The sequence below is a fragment of the Ciona intestinalis genome, chromosome 11, assembly GCF_000224145.3.
Source record: "Ciona intestinalis chromosome 11, KH, whole genome shotgun sequence".
Classification (NCBI taxonomy): Eukaryota; Metazoa; Chordata; class Ascidiacea; order Phlebobranchia; family Cionidae; genus Ciona; species Ciona intestinalis.
Window position 1 is genome coordinate 1921707 of NC_020176.2, and position 23580 is coordinate 1945286.

The window sequence follows — 23580 nt, forward strand, 5'->3', positions numbered from 1 at the left end:
TGATTGTCTAGGTTAGGCAAACTCATAGTTACAAATGTCAACTACTTATTACATCATACGTAAGCTAATAAGGTAATTAGCACACTCGCACATTACGCACTGGTTAGGGTTTAACTTTCGTATTACTCGTTACGCAGCACGTTGAACGTATACACACAGTAGTAGCGGTTGTAAAGTATTGAAAGATCGCAAACTTGCAGGTGCAGGCACACGCAATATCCTACGATCTTTGTTTCTATCACAATGGCGATTGTGAGGTAATGTAACATCCTAGGTTGGGATTAGGCAATACGTAGGTTACGATAATAGATTGCATCACAATGCCGTTTGTGACGTAGTGTATCGCCACAAGTTGGTATTTCTTACCTTGCGATAATGAATGACATCACAATACAGCTTGTGATGTAACAGTTACGTTGGTGAGTGTATGTTTAACTGGCATTAAAAGTTACGTAAATTTGGCCAGAAGCTAATCTGTAAACACTAGAGCTTCAATTGTGGACGCATAATGGTTTAACTTTATGAAATATGTAAATCGTTTGCGTTTGAATATCTTATTATGAAGCAATTAATAGGCAATGTGTCAAATTCCAGGTTAGGCATTTGCCTAACCTGTCTGACCGATTTAGGCGCCTATGGTCAAAGGGCTGTATTTAATAAAGTAAAAATTAGATATTTCGCCTTAAATGACTTTTTTAATCTCGTATTCAAAGAGTGATTTGATTTAAATTTTCGTTGATTACGTAGTTCGTAACACTTGATGACTTGTACATCTCATTGAGATCAGGGCAGATTTAAGGAGTTTATCACAGATTTAAGTTGTAGGATAACAAATTAATAGCATCGCTTGGCAGCCATGAAAAACAAGGTCACTAATCTACCCATAGCACAGTAGCATAAATACTTACAAATATAATGTCTCAGTTTGACATCCAAAAGTTTTCAAACCGTGGTCAGCCAGTTGAGTAGCCGTGCTGCCCTTGCAATGCAGTAAAATGTGCAGTTAAGTTTATTTTTATTCATATGATTTTACTCTCCACTCTCCAGTAAATTGTTTGTGTATTCGTATCAAGTTGCTGCAATCCCAATACCATCTAAAATAAAAAGTTCTTAATACAGCAGTAATCACTGCAATGTTTTGTATATTGATTGCTGAATAAGTAGTAAGTCCCTAGAAATGTTATCTGTTTTTGGGAAATTTATGAACAATTTACTATATGCAAGTACAGATGCGCCAAACGCTTCTAAATACTACATTTTTACCCCATGGTTCTCTGTGTTCGTTGGCAAACACAAATATTTCTGGGGTGCTTTAACAAGCATGTGTCTATTAAAACACTTAGAACTGTCAATTTCACCAACTACTGCATGTTTTGCCATGGGGACACAATGTATTACGAAATAATACACCATGTTACCATAGGCGTAAAGTTTTACTTATTGTTAGGGTTGCAAAAAACAGAAAAAAAACGTCTTCGCGCCGGTGGGCACGAAAGAAAATTAGTTTGCAACCCTTTACATATGTGCTCAAACAAACGTAAGCAATTTCAGAATTACTTAGGAATGAGATGAAATTAAAATTTCTTGGGTTCGGCGAGTCCGTGTAAGTCTGCGTTTATCGTACAAACGTAGACTCGTCCGTCAGTATAAGAAGGTTTTCAGAATGAAATAATATAGGCAGTTTTTAACGCTGCTTTATATTTATATACCATGTTTTCCTCAACCAAGCAGCATGTTTATTACGAAAAAGTAGGGATTCACACGCGGACTCATTGCATCATAATATCGGTCGTTTGAACCTGGCAATTGATTCATGATACAATTCACATGTTGATAATTTAGGTTATAATGGCGATTCACGTTTGGTTTATTTAGCAAACACGAGTTTGAATACCAGTTGAACGTACTCATGTAGGAATGACGCATCGGTGTTGACATATGTTAAAGAATGAAACGAAGTTTGTGCGCAGAAATAACGACTCTTTCATATAGTCGAACTTCATTCCTTACGCATTATTAGTCCAGAAAAAAATAAAAGGGTTGCCAGGCTACCCTGCAACCCCGTAACTTTACGCCAGTGGATGTTACATCACACCGGGTGTAAAGTAAAGATTTGTGGCCAGAAACAACATATAAAACAAACTATTTGTGACAATATTTCATCTTCTTTTTTTGTTTTTAAGAATCTTGGATTACATCAGATGAAGCTGTGAAGAAGAAGCAATTGATGCTCCAGGAACAAACGAAAGATGCAGAGAAGAAATCTAAAGAAGAGGAGAAGCAGAATCTCATAAAGGGGGATTCCCCAGTTGCTTCTGTGTTTATTAACAAGTAAGAATGTTAAATATTAAAAATACATCTTTTAACCTTATGTTCTTCTTTTTTATGAACTATCGCTTTACTTGTTGAATTGTAGGGTTATTGATAAAAAAGTGTTTTATTTACACTAATTTAGCTAAAAAGTAAATGACCGTATATTTATCACACCCCATGTTTAAGGAACACTAGTTATTACTTGTATTAATTAGAAGCCCCAACACTGTTACACACATAATATCTCATTATGTTGTGCTGATTTGCATATTTATTGCTTGTTCAACTAGAAATAAACATAAGCCAAGCTGCTTCTTCTTCAAGAATATATAAAAAAATTGTAAAACATAGACTTTATTATGTTTTAATTTTTCGATTGAACGTAGGTACATACCAGATTATGCTGACTCAGCATATTTTCAAACCGAATGTTAAACACGAAAAACTGACTTTTTTATAAAAAAAAAGGTACAGTAGGTACTAGTGAGACATAATGAACATATTAATATAAAAAAGTGCTAAAAATTAACTAATAAGAAAAAAAGTGCTGAGTCAGCACATTATGTAGCTATGTTCAATCGAAAATTAAAACATAATAAAGTCTATGTTTTACAATTTTTTTATATAGTTTTGAAGAAGAAGCATTTATTATACCAAATCAGAAATAAAATTTGAATTTTCTTTAGTATTTTAGAAACTAGAAACGATCAAAGTTGAGTGAAATTTTTTTTTATGGGAAATCTCATGCATTGCGCAACGGCCAATTTTTTTTTTTACTCCAGCAGTCGAATTTGCGGTTTTTAAACTCATTTTTTTCAAAAGCTGTTTTGTATTTTAAAACTTTGATGGTAGCTTTAGATCACATTTGAGCATATCTATCAATACACAAATTTTGATTTTTCGTTGGTATGCCCCTTTAAGCTGGTCAAGTCTGTTATACTAAACATGATTGTTTATTTCATATCAAACTAAAAGCAAAGCGGAGGTTTAATTTGTATTTTAAGCATATCGATCAAAAATGAAGTCCAAAGAATTTTGTAAGAAATATATTTTTCCTTAAAATGACATCGTCAGTCTTTCTTATTACAATGCATTGAACTTCATTTTTGTTGGTTAAGCATTTTTAGCATGTTGTACTAAACATTTGGTTTATTTTCAGACTTCTTCCCTTGTTTCTGGACACCTACCAAGTCACTGTCTATCCTTCTGTAGCTCAAAGTGCTCTCAGTCTGTTGCATAAGACGGTTAAATATGTGGTAGAGCAGCAGCTGCGTGATGCTGTACTATCTGCACAGAATATTCCGGAAAAGTTCGCCAATGTAGTTTCGACTGCTTTGGATCAAGAGGTAAATGTTCTACAGTTTGTAAAACAATTTTAACAACCTTTTATTGAAGGACTCATGTAAGATTGTGCGGCAAAATAAAATCATTTAATTATTTATGGGTGTAATACATAATTATTAGCCTAACATTAAACATATATCTGTTTTCCAGATATGTCTGCCACTTAAACCATAAAACTAAAAAAAATCAAAAAATTAACAAAAAATCAGTCAATTAAACAAAAGTAGTTAAATATAAAAAAATGTTTTATGAACAAGTCAACCAGTTAGGCAGCCTCGGTAGATTACAATATTTTGTTTAAATTTAAACTATTTACAACTTTTATTTCAATAAACACAGGATAATGATGAAGGCCATCTGGCTGCGCTTGAGATTATTCAGAACCTAATGGACAAATGTTACGACTTGTTTGCGTGCTCACTCAACCATGAATGGATTGCCAACAAAATCCGAGACATGTTTGCTCCTCACGAAGATAAGGAAGATGATGGAGCAGTTGGAGGACAAGCAGAGGGAGAGATCAAAGGAAAAGAAAAATGTGGTAGGTCGTACATTTTTTATAAAAAAAATGTATTTAAATATATTATATATGTATATTTTTATTTTATATATGTATATATATATTTACATATGCCTAATTTTTTAGAAACCAATTTTTGAAAACATTTTCTATTATATTTTTTGGTGATGTCATCAAAAAAATAAAAATATAAATTTGAAGATAGTTTCATATTGCACAAACTTCCTTAACAAAGTAAAGCTGCCAATCTGCCATGCTTTGCAAAATCTAATTAAGTGAGAATTTGTAAAAATTACGAAAAACAATGTGGAATCCAAATGGTTAAAGGAATTTATTTATTCTTGTATATTAATATACCAGGTATAATATAAAATAAAATGTCATACTTCAGGATTTAATTTTGATTTTTTTTATTGTAGCTTATATTTATATTTAAATAATATTTCTTTCAGTTGCTCAAGAATCTAGCAACAAACTAGAGGAGTGCATGCCCACCTCAGTGGAAGATGCCACCTCTATGAAACCGGGTTCCTTGTATTCGTGGAAGAAAACTTGGACCTTTGCTCGTGGTAAGGGATGTCTGTATCTGTGGAGTTCAGCTACAGCTATTGAGTTATCACATGGAAGTAACGGCTGGTTTCGATATATCTTGGATGGAAAACTTTCAACCATGTATTCAAGTGGGAGTCCTGAAGGTGGAACAGATAGTTCAGGTGACTGCACAGTGTGTCATAGTATATTTTAGCACAGTGTATGCAGCTTTTGCCTTGTAATCCAAGGTTACCGGGTTTGAAGGTGCTGGTTCATTGTAGGTGTTTCGGGTATGTATCATTGGAAACTACATGTAATTGTTATTACTGTAACTTAGTGTTTACTCATCAATCACAGCAGTTTGCCCACATTGGCGATTATACAAAAACAATCATCCACAAAGTTACATACTTGATAATTTGCATGCATAAGGGATATGGTAATAAATAAGTTTCAAAGTTATTGTTGTTTTATGCTTAGAAAGTCGAAGTGAATTTCTTGAAAAACTTCAGCGTGCTTTCATGGAGGCTTCAACTGGTGAAGTCATGCTTCCTGTGTTGTCTAAACCTGACAGTGTTCGTATTACTGCTGGTAACTGGACCATAGTCAGTAACAAAGAAGATGAGTTGCTTATAACCAATTCCGACGGACAACAGGTAATGTATTTTTCAATATTTGTCATCATTTTTAATATTTTATAATGGATTAATATTTTAAAACACGCCAAAGGTACTTTAGGTGCTTGCTGATTGCTTTCCTTTAAACATAAGGATTGTTTTATGCTGTATAGTCTAGAGCAGTGGTTCTTAAACATTTTTGTATGGTTTACCCTTTTAACAATAATGCTTATCAGTTTTACCCCTAATGTGTAATATGGTGCACATTTATTAAAAATGCGAAACACCGATTACTAGACGAAAAAGAATCAATAAGCTACAAGGCTAGCTTTGAATTAGCAGTTAATCGGGACAAGAATAGTAAGCTACAATAATTATAATTGGCACAATTTTTCTGTTCTGTCAACGGATGTGAATTTTGATTGGTAGCTCATTTACCCTCTAGAGTAAAAAGTAAGTTGGCCTTATATATACTAAAGGAAGTAAAAGGGAACTACATAAATTTTGAATCCCTGTATACAGTACACAGACTAGAATGAAGGTTATGTAAGAGATAGATTTTTTATTTTTTTTAAATGAATTCCGTATATTTAGGCCACAATACTGAAGAAAGAAATGAGTGGATTCTTGTTTGAGTCAAACAGAGGGACTCGTCATGCTTTTACACCCGAATCTCTGCTTAGCATGGATTTCTTGAATAAGAGTGTGGATAAGAAGACAACACAACCTTCCATGAATAAGGAGGTAGTTACAATAATAGAATTGGTGTTGGTTATAACAACAAACAATATGAATTTGAACCACGGCCAGGCGTATTAAAACTGTCTTTAAAAGTAGTGAATGGTTTATTGAGCCTGTTAGTCTGCTGTGTGGTAACATTTTATCAGGGTATATATTATATTGCTGTTCGGGAGACAAAATTTTAGTATCAACAAACCAGAATATTATAGTTTTAAAAAAACTACTCATTGATGTGCTTGTACTGCTAATAAAATTTAACACAAATTAGTTTAATATAGCAGTGCTTAGGCATTAATTAAAGGGCAACCCTTTTCCACAAGTAGTTTCCTATACCAGTAAAAGCACTGTGTGAATGGACCAGAATATTAGCTGACGTAAAAAAACAAATAAGTGGGTATCCCTAAAATATAAACCCCTATTTAACTCTACAGCAGAAATTTAAACCAATAACAATGATAAAACAGAATTTCTGTATTTTTAGGAGGAATTAAAAGATAAAATTGTTGTCTTAAGTCGATCTTTGTATGATGAATATTTCACAAGCAAAAAGCAAGCTTTTAAAAATGTAGTCACCGATCTGAAAAAAATAGCTCAAAAAATAGAAGAGTTTAGTTCAAGGGATTCAGGTGAATCATTGTCAGTTTATATATTTGTATTTTGAAAAAATTGCTATAGGGATGCTGATAATTTGTGTGTTAAATGGGAACAAACTGTATAGACCTATCAATAATTTTCCACAATACAGCATGTGGTACTAACTCCGCAGCTAACAAAAATTGAAATGATTATGAATGTAACGAATGAAAGAATCTAACTTGCTTTATGGTCACTTGAAAAAAAATGACAGGCGTTATTTATACCATGGGTGGTATGTTTCACACACCTCGTAAACTAATGGTGTACCTGAAAGATATATTGTCAATACTTAACTTTATCTGTTAATTATTTAATATATCAATAGAAAATGTATTTTTTATGTTGTAACAAGAATCGTCCAACAGTATGAATGTTGGTCTAGGGCAACGTTAACAAAATACTTCACAGTTCTCAAAGTGTGTAGATTGACTATGCCCTATGTCCTAAAAAATTAAGGACTTTCCAAAAGGTTTATTTTATAAGATTTATCACTTTTAAATATTGCAAAATTCGCTTGGTAAATTAAATAATTATTACACGTTCCTTCATTTGAAAGATTTATTTCAACTTGAATATCCTAAATAGATGCAATAAATATTGAGGAAGATGAAAATTCTTCTTTTATATCTTCTCTCACTCAACTCCGGACTTTGTTGGAAGAAGATAAAGGAGTCTCCGCTTTCGATTTGTACAACAGTGGACTCATACAAGCAATGTTAAAAGCTCTGGTGTTGACGGTATTTTTTATATTTTTATGTTTTGTGGCTTGCAACTTGTGATTTTAAACTTTTGCAAAATTTGTAAAATCTTTACTCAACTAAAAGCTGTTTAGTTGGATAACATAATTCTAATGCATGTCATGTCCTTGCCAGAGTTTTTGTAATCTTTTTTATTGTAGTGTCACTCACATCTGCTTGTCGAAGTGGATTTTTATTTATTTGACCAATTTAAACGCATGTCCAATTGTTTGTTTTAAAGTATGATCTACTTCTGACTAAATATTTCAACTTACCTTCTTACATCACATAAGATGCTTTTAGTTTTTAAACCAAAACTTATGAAATGAAAATCATGTCTGAAAAAAATAGGCTGTCATTTTTATGATGAGTTTGACCAGTAAATCTATGTTTCATGCATCTGCCACTAGGGTATATATGAAAAGATTTTTGCATAAACACTTTTACTTTTAGGGAACATGTTCTGGCAGAGATGATCGCATTGAAAAGTTTAAACTTGTGTTTTCGAAAGCGACCAGTGATGCAGTTCAAGTTCTTGTTCGAAAGCTAATCTCTGTGCTCGAATCTATTGAACGGTGTGTACGTGTGGACTGTAATAACTATTCTTTATGTTTATGGTAGTACTAACTATAAAGCATTGGTGTTGGGTATCTGGTGCGGGGTATACTAGCCTAACCAAAGAATTTTGCGTATTTTTAGTTGGTATGTAGAAGTGATTTATCCTTAAAATAGTCTTAAAAAATACAAAACTACTCTTACAGTTAATCAATAATTGTTGCAAACTCTTGATTTTATCAAAAGACAAAAAATACAAAATACTCAATTGTCTATATTTCATTTAACTGTCTGATTATCTGTAAATTGTCTGTTTGTCTGTAACAAAGAATTCCCAAGTTAAGTTACAATTGAACAATCAGACTTATGTTATGTACATGGTAAATATACAACCGGCTCTATAATTTGAATATTATTATTGTCTTATTTGTATATGGTTGATCTGCAGAAACAACATTTGCCGGTTACCGCACTTTAATCAAAGCGGTATCACTGTATTACATTATGTTTCCTTTGATCTGTTTGTTTCTGCTTATCCATCTAGGGTTTAGTGTTTGACAATATAGGAATTGTTTAACACACAATCTCATTTTTGAGGCGTGTTTAAAGAAAATCAACTATTTAAATATCTTTGTAGTTTCCCAGTCCAGCTGTATGACAGTCCCACGAGTTTTAATCGTGGCCTCCATCTTTTGTCCCGGAAATTCTCATTCAAAATGGAATATCAGTGTTGCGCGGATGATAGCAACCTTGTTGATTACACTGGTCGTACTTTGAAGATGGAAACACTGTCAAGTGTAGATGATCTGGAACAACATATCTTGAAAATGGTAAAATGAATGAAATGTTATAAATGAATATAACTTGCCGTATCCTGGCGTGGACAGAAAACTACAGTTGTTATAACACCATTGTTCCTTTTTATAATCTTCATATACCCACAACCAGTGGCGCAGTCAGGGGAGGTTTAGGGTGTCGCGACCCCCCCCCCCCCTTTAAACAAAGAAAACAAAAATTAAATAAAAAAAATATTTTTGAAATTTTTTTGATTAAAACACCCCCCTTATTTTTTTTCTGGCTGTGCCACTGCCCACAACAGTAGCAGCCAAATGGGTTAGAGGCAGGCACGTTCAAAATGTCTTTGTTCATTAAAATTTCACAGCAAAACGTGGAGTAAGAAATAGTGATATTCAATGTTTGCCTTTTGTGATTGGTTTTTTAGAAATATTTCTACACAGTTTTATCCTCTGTCACAGCATTTACATTTCAAAGGTTCACCATGCTTTATAAGTGTTAGCGTAATCATTGCTTATCTCGTAAATCTGCACTTTATCAACATTCCAATGGTATGCCATTGATTGATTAAAGCATTCTTACTGCTCCATTATATTTATTTTATCCTTTTTACTTATCCTGCCAGAATCTAAAAAAATATATTTTCCCAAATACAATAAAAAAGTAAAATACTACTAAATGTAACAATTAGACAATTAGACTAACAAAACCCCAAAAGTTTAGAATTTGAGCATTTTTGTAAAAATACAAAAACATATGCTTGATTCAATAAAACTTGCTTTATACTCATGGGCCGGTAATCGACAGTAGTTACAACAAGCTGTTCTCTTTCATACACCTTGTTCCAGCTAACCAGTTAGCACTTTTGAAACTTTGTGTTTTTATGCTTATAGCTGGCAATTTAACCCATTAGTGACCACTGGATTGGAGCAATTGCCAAGTGTCTTGTCCGAGAACAAACACGCCCACAACGGCAGCAGTGACGACTGACGAGGCTTAGTTACTTTACCAAATTTTGGAAATAGTTACTTGCCACTGTGAACGCCTTACATTTTTTAGAATGTTATAATTTTTCTCTTCAGGCATCGAAGCAGTGGTACGACCATGATGTTTCAAACCATGCGTATGTGATGCGTGCCAGAGAAGGCGAGGTTAATTTTAAATATTCAAGTGACTTTGATGAAAACGGAATTATTTATTGGATTGGAACAAATGCCAAGTTAGTAAAGTTTTGATGGCATTTAAAAAGAAAACCTAGATAATATAGTAATGGGAATCAAAAACAAATATATATTCTTCTTGTTTTGTTAAAGTAGTTTTTGTTCCATGTATTACCAAAGTGTTTGTTCAATTTATTCTAAGATTTCATGTCCCCTAACGTGCTTCACTCCACAACTTCACCTGTTTCTTATATACATATATATGTATATCTTTTCAATGTTATGTTTTAAAAAAAATTCACATTCGAAAAATTGAAATCCCCAGAAATGAATACGATTGGACGAATCCTGCCAGTTACGGTCTGGTGCACGTGACATCATCAGATGAAGGGGGACTTCCTTACGGCAAATTAGAAGATATATTAAGTCGTGACACAACACCATGTAATTGCCATACCAGTGATAATGAGAAGGCATGGATTGCTTTGGATTTTGGTAAGTTGTTTATTTCTTTTGTGCATGTCTTGTCTTGGATGAATGTAAATGGCATTATTTTTGTGTGGTGGGAAACTGACATATACCGCTTATGTTCTGTTTTAAACACCTTGTGGCCGCTTATGGGTTACCACTTATGTAACATTGTGGGTGTTTGGGTTTTTCTGTTTGAATGACAATATAATTTTTTAGAGAAATAAGACTTCTAATAAAAATATTTAAAACAGATTGTGAAAGTAAATTAATGTTTTTAGTGAAAACAAAATGTTTGCTCAATATTTTATGTTGACGTATCACCATAAAATCCTGCTTTTTAGTTAACTCAAAATATTATTGTCAATTAATATGCAGGTCTTCAAATTATACCCACCAAATATTCTCTACGACACTCTCGTGGTTATTCAAGATCAGCATTACGCAACTGGTTGTTCCAGGCCTCAAATGATGGGAAAAACTGGACTACACTAGTTACCCACACCAATGACAAATCACTCAATCAACCTGGGTAATATACAACATAGAAATATAAAATAATTTGAATGTGAATGTAACTTATCCTTGCATGGCTGAAAAAGGACAGTTGTTATAAATAGGTGTTCCGTTCCATACACCACGTGCTAGCTTAGGATTTACACTGTTTGTAACTTTACGGGTGATTGGTTTTTGATATGGCTAACTATTAAGACTAACTATGGCCTGTTAGTGAACACTGGGTTAGAGTATTTGTGGTTAAGTGTTTTGCTCAAGGACACATACGCCCACAACTACATTTTTCAAGTTGATGTTACTATGTAATATGTACTATAAGTAATGGAGGTCTTTTTTTCTTCAATTTTTTCCTACAGTTCAACTGCGAGTTGGAGCATCCCTGTAGATGAGGATGAGAAGAGAGGTTGGCATCAATTCCGCATTCAACAGAACGGGAAGAACTCAAGTCGTCACATGACCTACCTATCAATATCGGGGTTCGAGATTTATGGGGCTGTGAAGGGGGTTTCCCATGACCCACCTGGGTGTGCGTATAAGAAAGAAAGGAAAGGATTACAAGTGCAGGTCACTACAGGGGTGATTTTTACTGTTTGTTTAAACGAAGTGATAAAACCACAAATGATAAATTGTTGCATGAACTTTGAATAAACATGCTTTTAAAAAAATAAATTGAATGTAATTTGCTTATCCTAGTGGTAGTAAAATGACAGTTCTGTTCTATACCCATTTGCCCCACTTACGAGTTACCATCTATGTAACCTTGAAAGTGATTGTCGCTTTCTGTATGGACACATACACCCACAATGGTGGCACTTATTATGGCTGACACCTAATTGCAGGCAAACAAGCAAATGGTCCCTGGTACAAGGGTAGTGCGGGGTGTGGATTGGAAATGGAGGAATCAAGATAGTAGAAGTGTTGGCACTGTCAGTTCACCCATACAGAATGGTTGGTTCATAAATTGTTTAACATTGTATCTTTGTCTATAAAATACAACAACTAAGTTGCACAATTTTATATTCCAAGATAAAAAATCATAGTTACTTTTAAAACACTATACACTTATTAGATAGTGTAATATAGTATGCATATTGAGAATGTGCTACCTCATTGTAAATCTTATTAATGTGTTAATCACTGCACCAAAAGTGAAGTTATTGGGTCATTAGACAGTAGGTAAAAAATCAAACAAATTTTTAATACTTAAAAAAGGAAAAATCTTATTGAAGTTTTATTTTTGGGATTTTCAAAACCCCCAAAGTAGTTAGGCATAACTTGCAAACAAATTATGAGGAATGTCTAAGAAATTGGTGACAATCCCCAAAGCTTTCCAGATCAGTACATAGCTAGTATTTCAATCAGTTCAAAAAGGTAACAACCACTGTCTTAAAAGAACAAAATAATTAAATTGTCTAACAACAATTCTTGTCATGTTAGGCTGGGTGGATGTGATTTGGGATAACGGGATCTCCAATCTTTACCGAATGGGTGCGGAAGATAAATTTGATCTCAAACTTGCTCCTCCACGTGATGAAAAGCTTCCATCAGATCTTGGATCAATTGCTCACCTCTCACGAAGAGGTGTTCTCTCTTCCCTCATCCGGAACAACCGATTGGCTCATAATTCAGGAAGACATCAGAGATATGAGCAGGTATCATGCAGTTTTTATCATGTATGTGATTATGTAGTTTTGTAGTGGAATTAGTGTGGGATACTGAGTGAGTTTAAGGTGTAATCATGTTACCATTGTTGGATTTGTGTGTCCTTGAGTGAAACACTCTAACCTAGTGAATTTTGGCAGTTATACAAAAACAAAACATACTACCCTCACCCAAACACAAATAAAAAATCCTAAACTTTTCAACAGGGGTTAAAATTGTTATATAACGACACCCATGGATACACAAATCAATTTCTTGCTGTGTATTTTTGCAGAGTTGTTTTAATTAACCGGATGTGGGTTGCATGCGACAACTCACCAGTGTTAAAATAATTCTTTCCTGTACATATTGCGAGCAGACGCATGCATCATTTAGAGAGAAAATGCGAGTGTTTCTTTATCGGCAATCAGAGCAGACTTAACTGCAAATAAGACGAAATTTGACTTTCTAAAAAAATCTCTCGAATAAACATTTACTGTGTAGTCACCAGTCAGATGCATATATGTGGATAGTATCGACACCCTGTTATAAATCTCATAAGAATTTTATTGTTTTTCTTCCCTGCAGTACCTAGCTGCTCGACGTAGTTCAGAAACTTCATCAGCGAACAGATCACGTTACAATCTCAACCATAAAAGTTTCACGCACACTAACAATGAGGTTGGAAGGAATGCGAGGAATCGAGCGAGATCAGATTCTGATGACTCTGACCATCAGAAGTCACAGCGATCAGTCCTCTCTATGATGCGGGCTTTCCACAGTCGCAAGGATTCGAAAAGGTCACAGAAGAGTGGTAAAAATCTCCCAGATGTGGGCAGAAGTGATCCCGCTGTCGTGCGAAGTGAGTCTGCATCTTCTTCGTCTTCTTATGGAGATGACTTTCTGTACTTAGATGAGGATACAGAGGAGGAGAAGAAGCAAGAGCGATCTTGTGCTCCGGAGCTTGATGGGAGGACGTGCCGACTGGGAGTTTACAAATCATCACCTGCACCATCTCTTGTTCAAAGAAGAATCAGAAAACTTTTAAATGAGGTTGGTGGTAAATGAATAAGTTTTACCACATGGTATGACAAGTTAAAGCCTGTTGTTTGTTATTTATTTTAGTAGATTTTTAATCTATAGTTTGCAAATTAACTATGGCATATGCTTTGGAAGGTAGTGCACTTGCATTTATAATCTATTTAAGTAGTAGTTTTTTGCAATTTAACTAGTACTGAAAAGTCTCATAGATAGTATCCGTATATTTCATGAATTATACTATTCTAAACATTTAACATTGTTTATTTTAACAGGACATACCACAAAGTCAACCAACTGTAACTGAGACAATGAAGTCTGAACCTCAAACTACAAAAACATCCGCTGATGTCACCACTATTGTGAATAAGACGACAGACAATACTCCCCAATTAAAGTCAGTGTGGTTAGTCCTGTTCTAATCACTTAATAATTTATACCCAATATTTAGACCTGTGTTTTGTAGTTCATAAAATATTTGCTTTTAATTTTTGCTTTTAATTTGTTTTTTTTTGGGAGGGGGGGGCGCTACCCTAATACTAAAACTATCTATACGTCTGAATAAATGAACATGCTATGTCTGCTTCTAGTGCATATTTGCAGTCAATTCTAATTCTACTGCAATGGTTTATGTGTAAATGTTTTTGTATACTGCTGGCAATGCAGACAACCTATAAGTAATCCCTGGGTTTGAGCATGTACATTAAGTGTCTTGTCATAGAACACACAAATAAATGTGGAGCATCAAACCTGAGTTGGGAAGTAAGCACCTAACCACCCAGCCACCAGGCGCGAATGGAAATAGAATAACAGCTTAATAACATTACTATATATAATATATACCATTTTGTTTATATACTTGTATTTTGACTCTTACGGCAAGAACAATTTCATGTAATTTTAACTTGATAAAGACAATAATTGAATAGGACGCTAAAATATCAGTTGTAAATTTCTTGCTGGAAGAGCCAAAATACAAGTGTAATATGCCTGGATGTGACAGCAACAGTATAGGTTACATTTATATATTCTTACTTTAACTCTAATCTGTGAATCCAGGAAAGATGTTGTGTCAAGTGTCACTTCATCTTCATCCGAGTCGCTCCGAAACGATCCTCTCAGTGAACTTGATGTCCTCAACCTCCTTGTGCATGGTCAACAACCGGAGGTGGAGGAAAGGAAAAATCCAACATCGGAAAATAATCAGAAGAGTGCGTCGCTTGAGTCGGTGGCTGGAGAAGTAGATAAAGTGAAATATTCTACTTAATCCTTAGTTATTTTGGTATATTAACTTGTTATCCGTAAAAAAATGTAAAATTATCATTTTAAAAGTTTAAATATTAATTAAAACTTGGTTTACATATTCATAGGAATATCAGCAAAAATTTCAAGTTTGGATTATATAAAAAAAACAAACTTATTCATATTCAGATGCATTTTTTATAAATAACAGTTAATAAATTTTTTTTTGCTTATTTACATACACTCTTATTGTCTCTAAGTATGATGCTATTTGCTAATTATTTGCCTTACAACTTCAATTTGTTTAAATATTAATTTAACTTGATTATTTGTAGAAAACGAGTCGTACAGGTGTAGATACAAATCGACCATCAGCTGCATTCACAACCACACCTACAGGGAATAGCCATTTACTACCACCTGGTGAACCGGTAAGTGAATAATATACATTGTGGCACTAGTAAAGAACGTTACAGATTAGGCTGGTGGAAAATGTTAGAGGTTGGTAGTTAGAGGTTATTAGTTGGGGGTTATAGGGGGTTGGTGGTTATATGAGTTAGCAGTTAGGAACAGTGGTTAGCAAATACCATAGGGAGAGGATTCTTCACTAAAATTTTAATTCATAACATGAGTGTACATTTCTTTTTGTCGCTTTATTATTCTGTCGTATATGGGCAAAGTCCTTGTATGATTTAGACCAGATTTTTTTTCCGGGATGAATTCCAATTGTATATCCTACACTAGCCAAAAAAGTGATATTTCGTACATTATGTTTTTTTATGTAAATAAGATGCACCGAGAGTGTTAATACGTATTTATAACTTATTCGGTGAATTACACCAACACCATTACCAGGTGAGTGCGAGCGTTAGTGTTCCGAATCTTTCCTCTTCGGAAGCCGCATCCAGGATGATGGAGAGCTTTGTCCGCAGCATCACTCGTGCTCCTGCTATTCTTAACGTGAACGATTTATCGAATATTGATGAAGGAAGTGGAGGGTTAGGACTCAATCGTGATGTGGTGAATGTTGTTGGTGAGTCTTCTAATTCTATTCTATGTTGGTGAGATTTTTTGGAGTCGGCCGTATATTGGTAGAATCTTAAAATCTTCGACAGCGTCTCTTACGAGTTACCGCATGTGCAACCTTGTGGGTTATTTTTCTTGGTGTAGCTTTAATTTAAGATTATTATTGACTACTGGTACTGAGTTAGCCATTAGTGACAATCGAGTTGGGGAATGTCCTTTTTGCCCAAGAACGCACATGTTTTAAAAATAAATTGCTCTATATTATTGGGAAAAAAAATTCTGTTCAGTTTCAATATGAACATAACAGCCCATCTTTAGGATATAAGGGAAGGTTATTGTATCGTGTATATACAGTATGGGCTGTTGTGTTTATATTAAAACAACTACACATATTAGGCAAAGTACAGCTGAAAAGCTTTTTTAACTTAATTGTGGTTACAAAGTAGACACAATATGTAATAAATTGTTTATATGTAAGATTCTTGCTTGTAACTTATAATTTTGTAACAGAATACAAAATAGTGAATAAAATGTTTCTTTTAACTTTCAACATTTTACACTGTAGTATATTATAGTCTATATCAACGCAGCATTATATCTGTACTTGTTACTGTTACTTTTGAAATCCTTTTTTTTCTGTTATTACTATTCCTATTTGCAAATGGTATTTATTCTTGATTTTCAGTATCCAGTCCCCTTACCTCAGCACAGAGTGTTCCAAACTTATCAGCGCCAGTCACAGTTGCAAGCAACTCATCTTCACCAAGTATAGTCAGCAGTCACTCAGTTCTACAAGCAATCACTCAAGCACTTGTTACCAATGCAAACAATGAAAGTGAAGCAGGTGACACATTTTGAAGGGATATAATAAACTAAATGGTATTAAGAGACATAATTAGGGAAAATGAAATTTGTGTATTGATAGAAATGCTCAAATGTGATTTAGGTACCACCAATGTTTCAAATAAAAAATAAAACATTTTTTTGGATGGTATGCCCCTTTAACATATTTGAACTGTTTATGCTCACACTTCCAACTGTCGAAGTGCAAAAGTATATAAGCATCCCACTTTTTTTTCAAGCCAACTATAAGAAATTATGGCAACACGCAAATGTGTATAGGATTAGTTGTTTTCAAAGGTTGGATTTTGATTAAAAATTTAAAACGAAAATTTTATAAAATAACAAAAAATAGCAATTTTTTTAACTCTTTAGTAAAAGTCGACAATATTAGTTTTGTAAAATTTTGCGCTCTATTTGAAGTTAATGGTTTTACTATTTGTACCATGTTGTGATAGGAGTTCTGTGGATTAAGGTCTATAAAGATGTCACTTTGTTGTTTTGGGTAACATGTTAGTAGTTGATGAATTTCCTGGTTCAATTTAAAAGTTCATGTTTTTAATATTATGTGCATTAGCTAAAACTAATTGCTGAATGTACAAAAACAGTTTTTGATAAAATGTTTAAAAATAACATATAAACATGACTAAACATAAAAGTTATAAAATTAAAACACGTTATCACAGTATCACAGTATTTAAAAAAAAATTATCACAGTATTTAAAAAACACGTTATCACAGTATTTAAAAAAATATGGCTGCAAAATTATACATATATTCTGTAAAACTTAACAAAAGTAATATTTCAGTTTTACTATAGATTATATGAAATTTTTAGTATTATTTAAAAAAAAAAACAATATTTTTAAAAATATTTTATTTTCAGATTTGTTCCGATGTTTGGTTGAAGATCTTCCAACTTGCGATCCAACTTCTTCCTCTCATTCAGATATCTTTACTGAACTCGATGATGAAAATGATGAAGATGAGAATGAAGAGGATGAAGAGTTTGATCAACTTATGGTAAATATTTCAGTTTTTTGACAAATCAAATATAACCTGTCTGCTTTATATTGTCTTTATAATTGTTTCAAGCAACTTGGCTCAGTTAGATCTCAATGAGACATTTAATTGCCTATTGCCCCATGAAACCTGAAATATAGAATAAATGGGCCTAATTGAATGAATAAATGAATGAATGAATGAATGAATGTAACTTACTTTATCCTCGCGTGCCTGGAAAACGACAGTCATTATCACATGTGTTTAACACTTTGTGCCAGCTTACGAGTTACCATGTATGTTACTTTGTGGGTGTGTTTTTATGTATGCACACTAACAATAGTGGTAGCATTAATTGAACCTGTTATACTTTGGTAGTTGGTTACAATGTAAGTGCTATAAACCGGGACCTCGGAAAAAAAATATGAATTGCTGTCGTAAAGTTTCAATATAATTTCAAGTGTTACATAATATTTAAACATTTTTTAAATTAAAAAAAGATTAAATACATATATTATATTTTTTTCACAGATGCAACAAGCTGAGGAAGAAGTGACGGTAGCGATGTTGGGACTTCCCCCGAGCTCTCTGAGCAGCAACAAGTCCTCCAACTCGTCGTACACATGGGATGATGATCATGTTATCAAGAGGAACCTCCCAGCCCTCATCCCGGCATTTGATCCTCGACCAGGAAGAATGAATCTTCTGCAAACTGTGGATTTGGAAATTCCACCTCCAGGTAGTTACATAAGAAACAATTAAAACATATTTTCTCAAAAAGATATTGAATTGTAACCACTTTACTATTTGTAAAATGTTGCCTTCCACCATAGCATAAATCTAAAACAGGTCCTGTAGCAAGTCTGTTTCTGATTAAAAAAAAAAGTTTTACAGTTTTGGAATATCAAAAAACGTTGAAAGTTGGCTCAAATTTAACTAAGGTCGAAACCAAACAAGACAAAATTGCTTCAATGCATGTCATTGTCATTTTTCAATGACTCTTGTACAAGGGCTCATCTTATATACTAACACAAAATCATTCACACGCATAACATTAATCCTAGAAATGGGACTAAATATAAGATAAAAAAGCATGAACAATGGTGACACTTTGTTGAGAGAAATTATGATAAACAAAGAAGTTTCATGTATGTAAAATATAAATATCTTACAAAATAATTTCTGTGCCATGCTGTAAGTCCTACCCATGTAGAACACATAAAATTAAATCAGGCCGAAATTTTTCTAAAACTTTTTTACCAACAGGTTCAAATGAAACAAAAGACAATACCAAAAATGTGCTGCCAACAAACCAACCAAAAAAGTTGCAATTGTACTTGAAAGGTATAAACTTGAACAAGGAAACAATTCAAATACCCTTGGAGAAAGGTTGTACAATGTTAAACGGAGTGCAAAAGTTGATGCTTAATCATAGTTCATCTACAAAGTCAAGTAACCTCAGGAAACTGTGGGATACGACATACACGTGAGTATCTTTGTGTTGGTCTGGTGTGGTGGCATAGTGGTCAGCGCACCTACCTTTAACCAAGAGGTTACGGTTTAATGCTCGCCACTACCACCATCATGGGTGTATGTGTCGTAAGGCAAGACACCTGATGACAGTTTCATTTGTCTAAATCATCAGCCAGGATTGTCTAATTCAAAACAATAATCCATAAAAAGTTACATATGAGGTATTGATAACTTGTAAGTTGGCACGAGGTGTAAAACAGAACATCTGTGTTACAACACTGCCATTGCCGTGCTAAGTTTTTAATAAAAGAATCCTTATCTCTTATTGTGGTTATATCATCTTTATATGCCCATTGTTTATGAAGACACTTTTACTATGTTAACCTTGATAAAAATTAATTATAAATAATAGTCATGTTTAATGCTGGTTAAGTTTAAAATTAGTGGTTTGTAGGCTCGCTAGGTTTATTAAAAAGCGGTTGTGTAGAAAAAGGGTTTAGAAACCCTTGTATTAAAAGTCGTTCTAGTTATTGTGAGGTGGATCACCTATGTACACAAAGTTTAATTTGTTTGTCTTTTAGTCCTGTTTGATAACTGATTAAATAATGTTTGATTTTATAATTATTCACAAATCTATTTATTTGCAGCATTGTATATTCAGAGGATGAGATAGTGACAAGCAAGGTAAGTTTATTAATTTAAAACTTATCAACAAAATTAGTTGACAAACAAGTGAACTGTTATCGTACAAACACTACTAATAGTTAGATCACAACTACCATGATTAACGTAATAAATTAATGTCATTTTTTGTAATGAAAAATAGCAGCAAAGTTAGGTTAAAAAAGAGAACTTTTGTTTAAAACACATTAAAATCTGACTGGATTTAAAACTTGTGGAGCAAATATAATTCTGTGTAAAATTAGTCATGTTTTTGTCTGGTACACTTACATCGTATAAATTTTATTTTATACCAATATACCATATTACAATATCTGCATAAATATACGTTTTTCTGTATTTTAATAGCTGTATTTCAACATGTGTCAGGGTATTTCAGTTACCGATAATTAATTTAACCTAGTTGCTACTAATGTATTGTTCAAGTTGCAACCATAACAAAAAGCAGTCACACCAAAAGTTGCACTCTTGGTAACTTATGAGCTGGCACGAGTTGTATGCAATAAAATACCTGTTTTACAACTCTTGGATTATTCAAAAACGCAAAAATTTAAATATTAAATAAATGACATCTCATTTATATTTACTTTGCAAAATAATAAAATTTAGTATACTAAGACATTAATTAACAGTACTCAATATTCTGAGTGTGTTTCAAGGTTAGAAAACTTTCACAACATTTGACATTGCTTTATACCAAGGTACAACAGTGGACACCTGATTTTTTAGTCTCACATCTTACAAGCGGGAAGTTAACCAAGCATGAAGTGTTGGAATATTTAAAACAAAATGCAACAAAGGCCTTTATCAGTCGCTGGAATTTAAGCAAAGATTCAACGGCTGCTCAAATTATGCAAGCTTTTAATGTAAGTTACATCTGGGTTACAGACATAGTGCAGTTTTTTTTATTTACTTGATTAACTTTTCAGGAGTTTTACTGGGATCCTACAAACCAGCTCAAGCCATCCAATCACAAGACAACAATATGTGCAAAGGATGTACATGATGTGTTAGAGTTATTAAAGACATTGTATGCGATGTATGGAGATGATGATATCATATTAACCGAAGATTTAATCTGCAAGAAACTTAACACCAAGTTGTATCAACAGATTGAAGTAAGTTATTTTGTGAATCTTTGGTAGTTAAATGAGTGAATGTAACTTGCTTTATCCTCAAACGTAAGTTCTTATAACACAATTTCATACACCTCCTGCTCACCTAAAAAAAAGTTTTAAAACTCAGGAACGACAATGGGAAAAGTGAACTTAACTTATTAAGGTATACTTAAATACTCTCTTTAATAAAAATCCTTTTTTTAGGATGTAGTATGTTTATCATGTCATGCCCTACCAGAGTGGTGCAACTTCGTGATGAAGAATTATTCCTTTCTTTTTAACTTTGATGTTCGGAACAAATTCTTCTCTTCAACTGCATTTGGTCCATCAAGGTACAAATATTTATTTTTTCTTATTTTAAGTTAGCTAAATATTTATTTATTCAAATTAGTCTCTTGTATATATTATTTCATATTCTTTTTCATTTTATCCCTTAATTTTAAAATTACAAGAATTTTTTTAAGATTTCAGAGAAAAAAAAGCGCCAATCTTTATTACCAGGGATGACAGTGATAGTTTTGCACATAAATTTATAAAATGATTTTTTCTGTAGTATTAGTAGATTCCACAGGGCAATGGAAATTGTGAGGTTTGCCTACCTACCTTGCCACCCCAGGTTGGGCGCCTGTGTCTGCACAGTGTGTAAGTGCTACACAGCTACTTGAAAATTAGCATTTCAAATCATACTTTTGGTTTTGTGTTTATAATAATTACATGATTTTTCAAGAAAATTTTAATAAAATTTCTTGTGATTTACAACTTAAGTATAAAAATGTTTCCCTTTGTTTAAGGTCCATTGTATGGATGCAAAACTCTTCCTCATCTCAACTGGATCGATCCAGTGTAAACCGGAACCTTACACATTCGTCAGTGGCTGCGGCCTCCATGCGCAGAGACGACCCATCGGGTTTTCACGACCTCATGCAGCTCGGCAGGTTACGACACGAGCGAGTGAAAGTTCCTCGTGAAGAAGAGACGTTGTTAGATTGGGCAATCAACGTGCTTGACCTGCACGCTGAGAAGAAGTCGATGTTAGAGGTGATTTTTAAAACTTGTTTTGAAAATTAATGGAAAATATGTCGTTGCATTACAATTTAAACTCAAAAGTTTAAAACCAATAATTCTAGCCCTAAGACACCCCTTATCCCAAGAACTGACAGCTTGACAATTTAAGTCACTATTTCAATCTCGATGAATGGTATATGAACCCCTTTGAGGGTTACTCTAAAAATAATATATGTTTTTGCAGAGAAATGTCTAAAAAACATTTTTTTAGGATTTCATTTAAAAAAAAAAATTATATTTAGTGTGAGGATATACTCCCAAAAAAATTTCGCGGACATGAATTTTCTCGACAGCTTCACAATAATTAGTTTAAGTTTGTTTCTATCTTTACTAGGTTGAGTTTATTGGTGAAGAGGGCACTGGATTAGGTCCAACACTCGAGTTCTACTCGCTTGTTGCTGCTGAGCTTCAACGTAAGGAGCTTGGTATGTGGCTTGTGGACGACAACTTTATTCAAGTGGATGTAAGTTGGCAAACTTTATGTCGGATCTAACTTTTTGTAGGAAGTTTAATGAATGAATGAATCTTACTATAACGACTGTCGTTTTCCAGCCACGGAAAACGACAGTCGTTATAGCACAGGTGTTCATACACCTCGTGCCTGCTTATGAGTTACCATGTATGTTACTTTGTGGGTGTTTTTTTTTATTTGTTTTTTTTATGTATGGCTGATAATTCAGACAACCCATTAGTGACCACTGGGCAATCGCCGTTAAGTAGTGCCCAAGGACACATACGCCCACAATAATAGCAATGACGAACCTTGGACTCATTACCTCTGGGTCACAGATAGGCGCGCTAACCACTTTGTCAGTGCGCTGGAGGAGTTGGTTGCAAACGATATTTTACCAAAATAAATTTTAATAAAATACCATAAAAATTAAGCAATTTCTAATTTAAAACATTTTTAAGACTAGCGCATTTGTTTAATACCGGTTAGTTTATAGTATACAAGTCTTTACTCGACACTGACTTAGCTGCTATTTTATTTTAATGCTAAAAATAATAGCAGTGTTTGTCAATCCCCGTGTCAAAGTCATAAACGTGGTTCCAACAATTCCTTCCAAATTTAAAATACCTTATGGTATGCTTACAATAAATATGAGATATGTTTTCAAAAATTTGCTGATTAAAAGTTTTCTATCAATTTATATTTAATATTTGGGTCCTATCACAAAAACATTAAAGCACTGAATGAATAAAATTTAGATGAAGTTAATGCTTACCGGCTCAAGCCTATATGCTTGTCGTTGCTACCACTGTTGGCATGTGTATCCTTGGCCAAAACAAGCGACAATTACTTCACTACTGAGTTGTCTAAATTGTCAGCCATACAGAACAAACGATCACCCACAAAGTTACATACATGGTAACTCAGAAGCTGGCACAAGGTGTATGCAACACAATATCCGTGTTTTAACAACTGTTGTTTTCCCACCACAAGAGGAGAAAGCATGTTTCATTCGTTCATTTATTCATTCATCTATTTAGTATTCTAACCCAGTTTTTACCAAATTTCAG

At 33.6% G+C, this 23580-nt stretch overlaps 1 protein-coding gene across 4 annotated transcripts in view; it reads left to right on the forward strand.

The window, feature by feature from the left end:
• The window catches only part of LOC100186019 (E3 ubiquitin-protein ligase HECTD1), a 35378-nt gene that overhangs the window by 7345 nt on the left and 4453 nt on the right, over positions 1 to 23580 (forward strand). The window contains exons 11-41 of one of the 4 annotated variants that reach the window (XM_018814051.1): positions 2184 to 2331; positions 3473 to 3659; positions 3997 to 4198; positions 4630 to 4890; positions 5189 to 5364; positions 5920 to 6069; positions 6548 to 6699; positions 7286 to 7439; positions 7893 to 8014; positions 8632 to 8824; positions 9872 to 10008; positions 10275 to 10444; positions 10796 to 10949; positions 11290 to 11497; positions 11773 to 11881; positions 12371 to 12585; positions 13163 to 13627; positions 13888 to 14018; positions 14672 to 14861; positions 15190 to 15285; positions 15710 to 15887; positions 16566 to 16724; positions 17607 to 17743; positions 18254 to 18461; positions 18989 to 19208; positions 19843 to 19879; positions 20578 to 20742; positions 20806 to 20994; positions 21199 to 21326; positions 21786 to 22032; positions 22394 to 22522. In XM_018814051.1, the coding sequence (XP_018669596.1) occupies positions 2184 to 2331; positions 3473 to 3659; positions 3997 to 4198; positions 4630 to 4890; positions 5189 to 5364; positions 5920 to 6069; positions 6548 to 6699; positions 7286 to 7439; positions 7893 to 8014; positions 8632 to 8824; positions 9872 to 10008; positions 10275 to 10444; positions 10796 to 10949; positions 11290 to 11497; positions 11773 to 11881; positions 12371 to 12585; positions 13163 to 13627; positions 13888 to 14018; positions 14672 to 14861; positions 15190 to 15285; positions 15710 to 15887; positions 16566 to 16724; positions 17607 to 17743; positions 18254 to 18461; positions 18989 to 19208; positions 19843 to 19879; positions 20578 to 20742; positions 20806 to 20994; positions 21199 to 21326; positions 21786 to 22032; positions 22394 to 22522 (5417 nt within the window). The remainder of the gene's footprint in view (positions 1 to 2183; positions 2332 to 3472; positions 3660 to 3996; positions 4199 to 4629; positions 4891 to 5188; positions 5365 to 5919; positions 6070 to 6547; positions 6700 to 7285; positions 7440 to 7892; positions 8015 to 8631; positions 8825 to 9871; positions 10009 to 10274; positions 10445 to 10795; positions 10950 to 11289; positions 11498 to 11772; positions 11882 to 12370; positions 12586 to 13162; positions 13628 to 13887; positions 14019 to 14671; positions 14862 to 15189; positions 15286 to 15709; positions 15888 to 16565; positions 16725 to 17606; positions 17744 to 18253; positions 18462 to 18988; positions 19209 to 19842; positions 19880 to 20577; positions 20743 to 20805; positions 20995 to 21198; positions 21327 to 21785; positions 22033 to 22393; positions 22523 to 23580) is intronic. The other 3 variants (XM_026836790.1, XM_018814053.1, XM_018814052.1) reach the window with 3 other exon arrangements.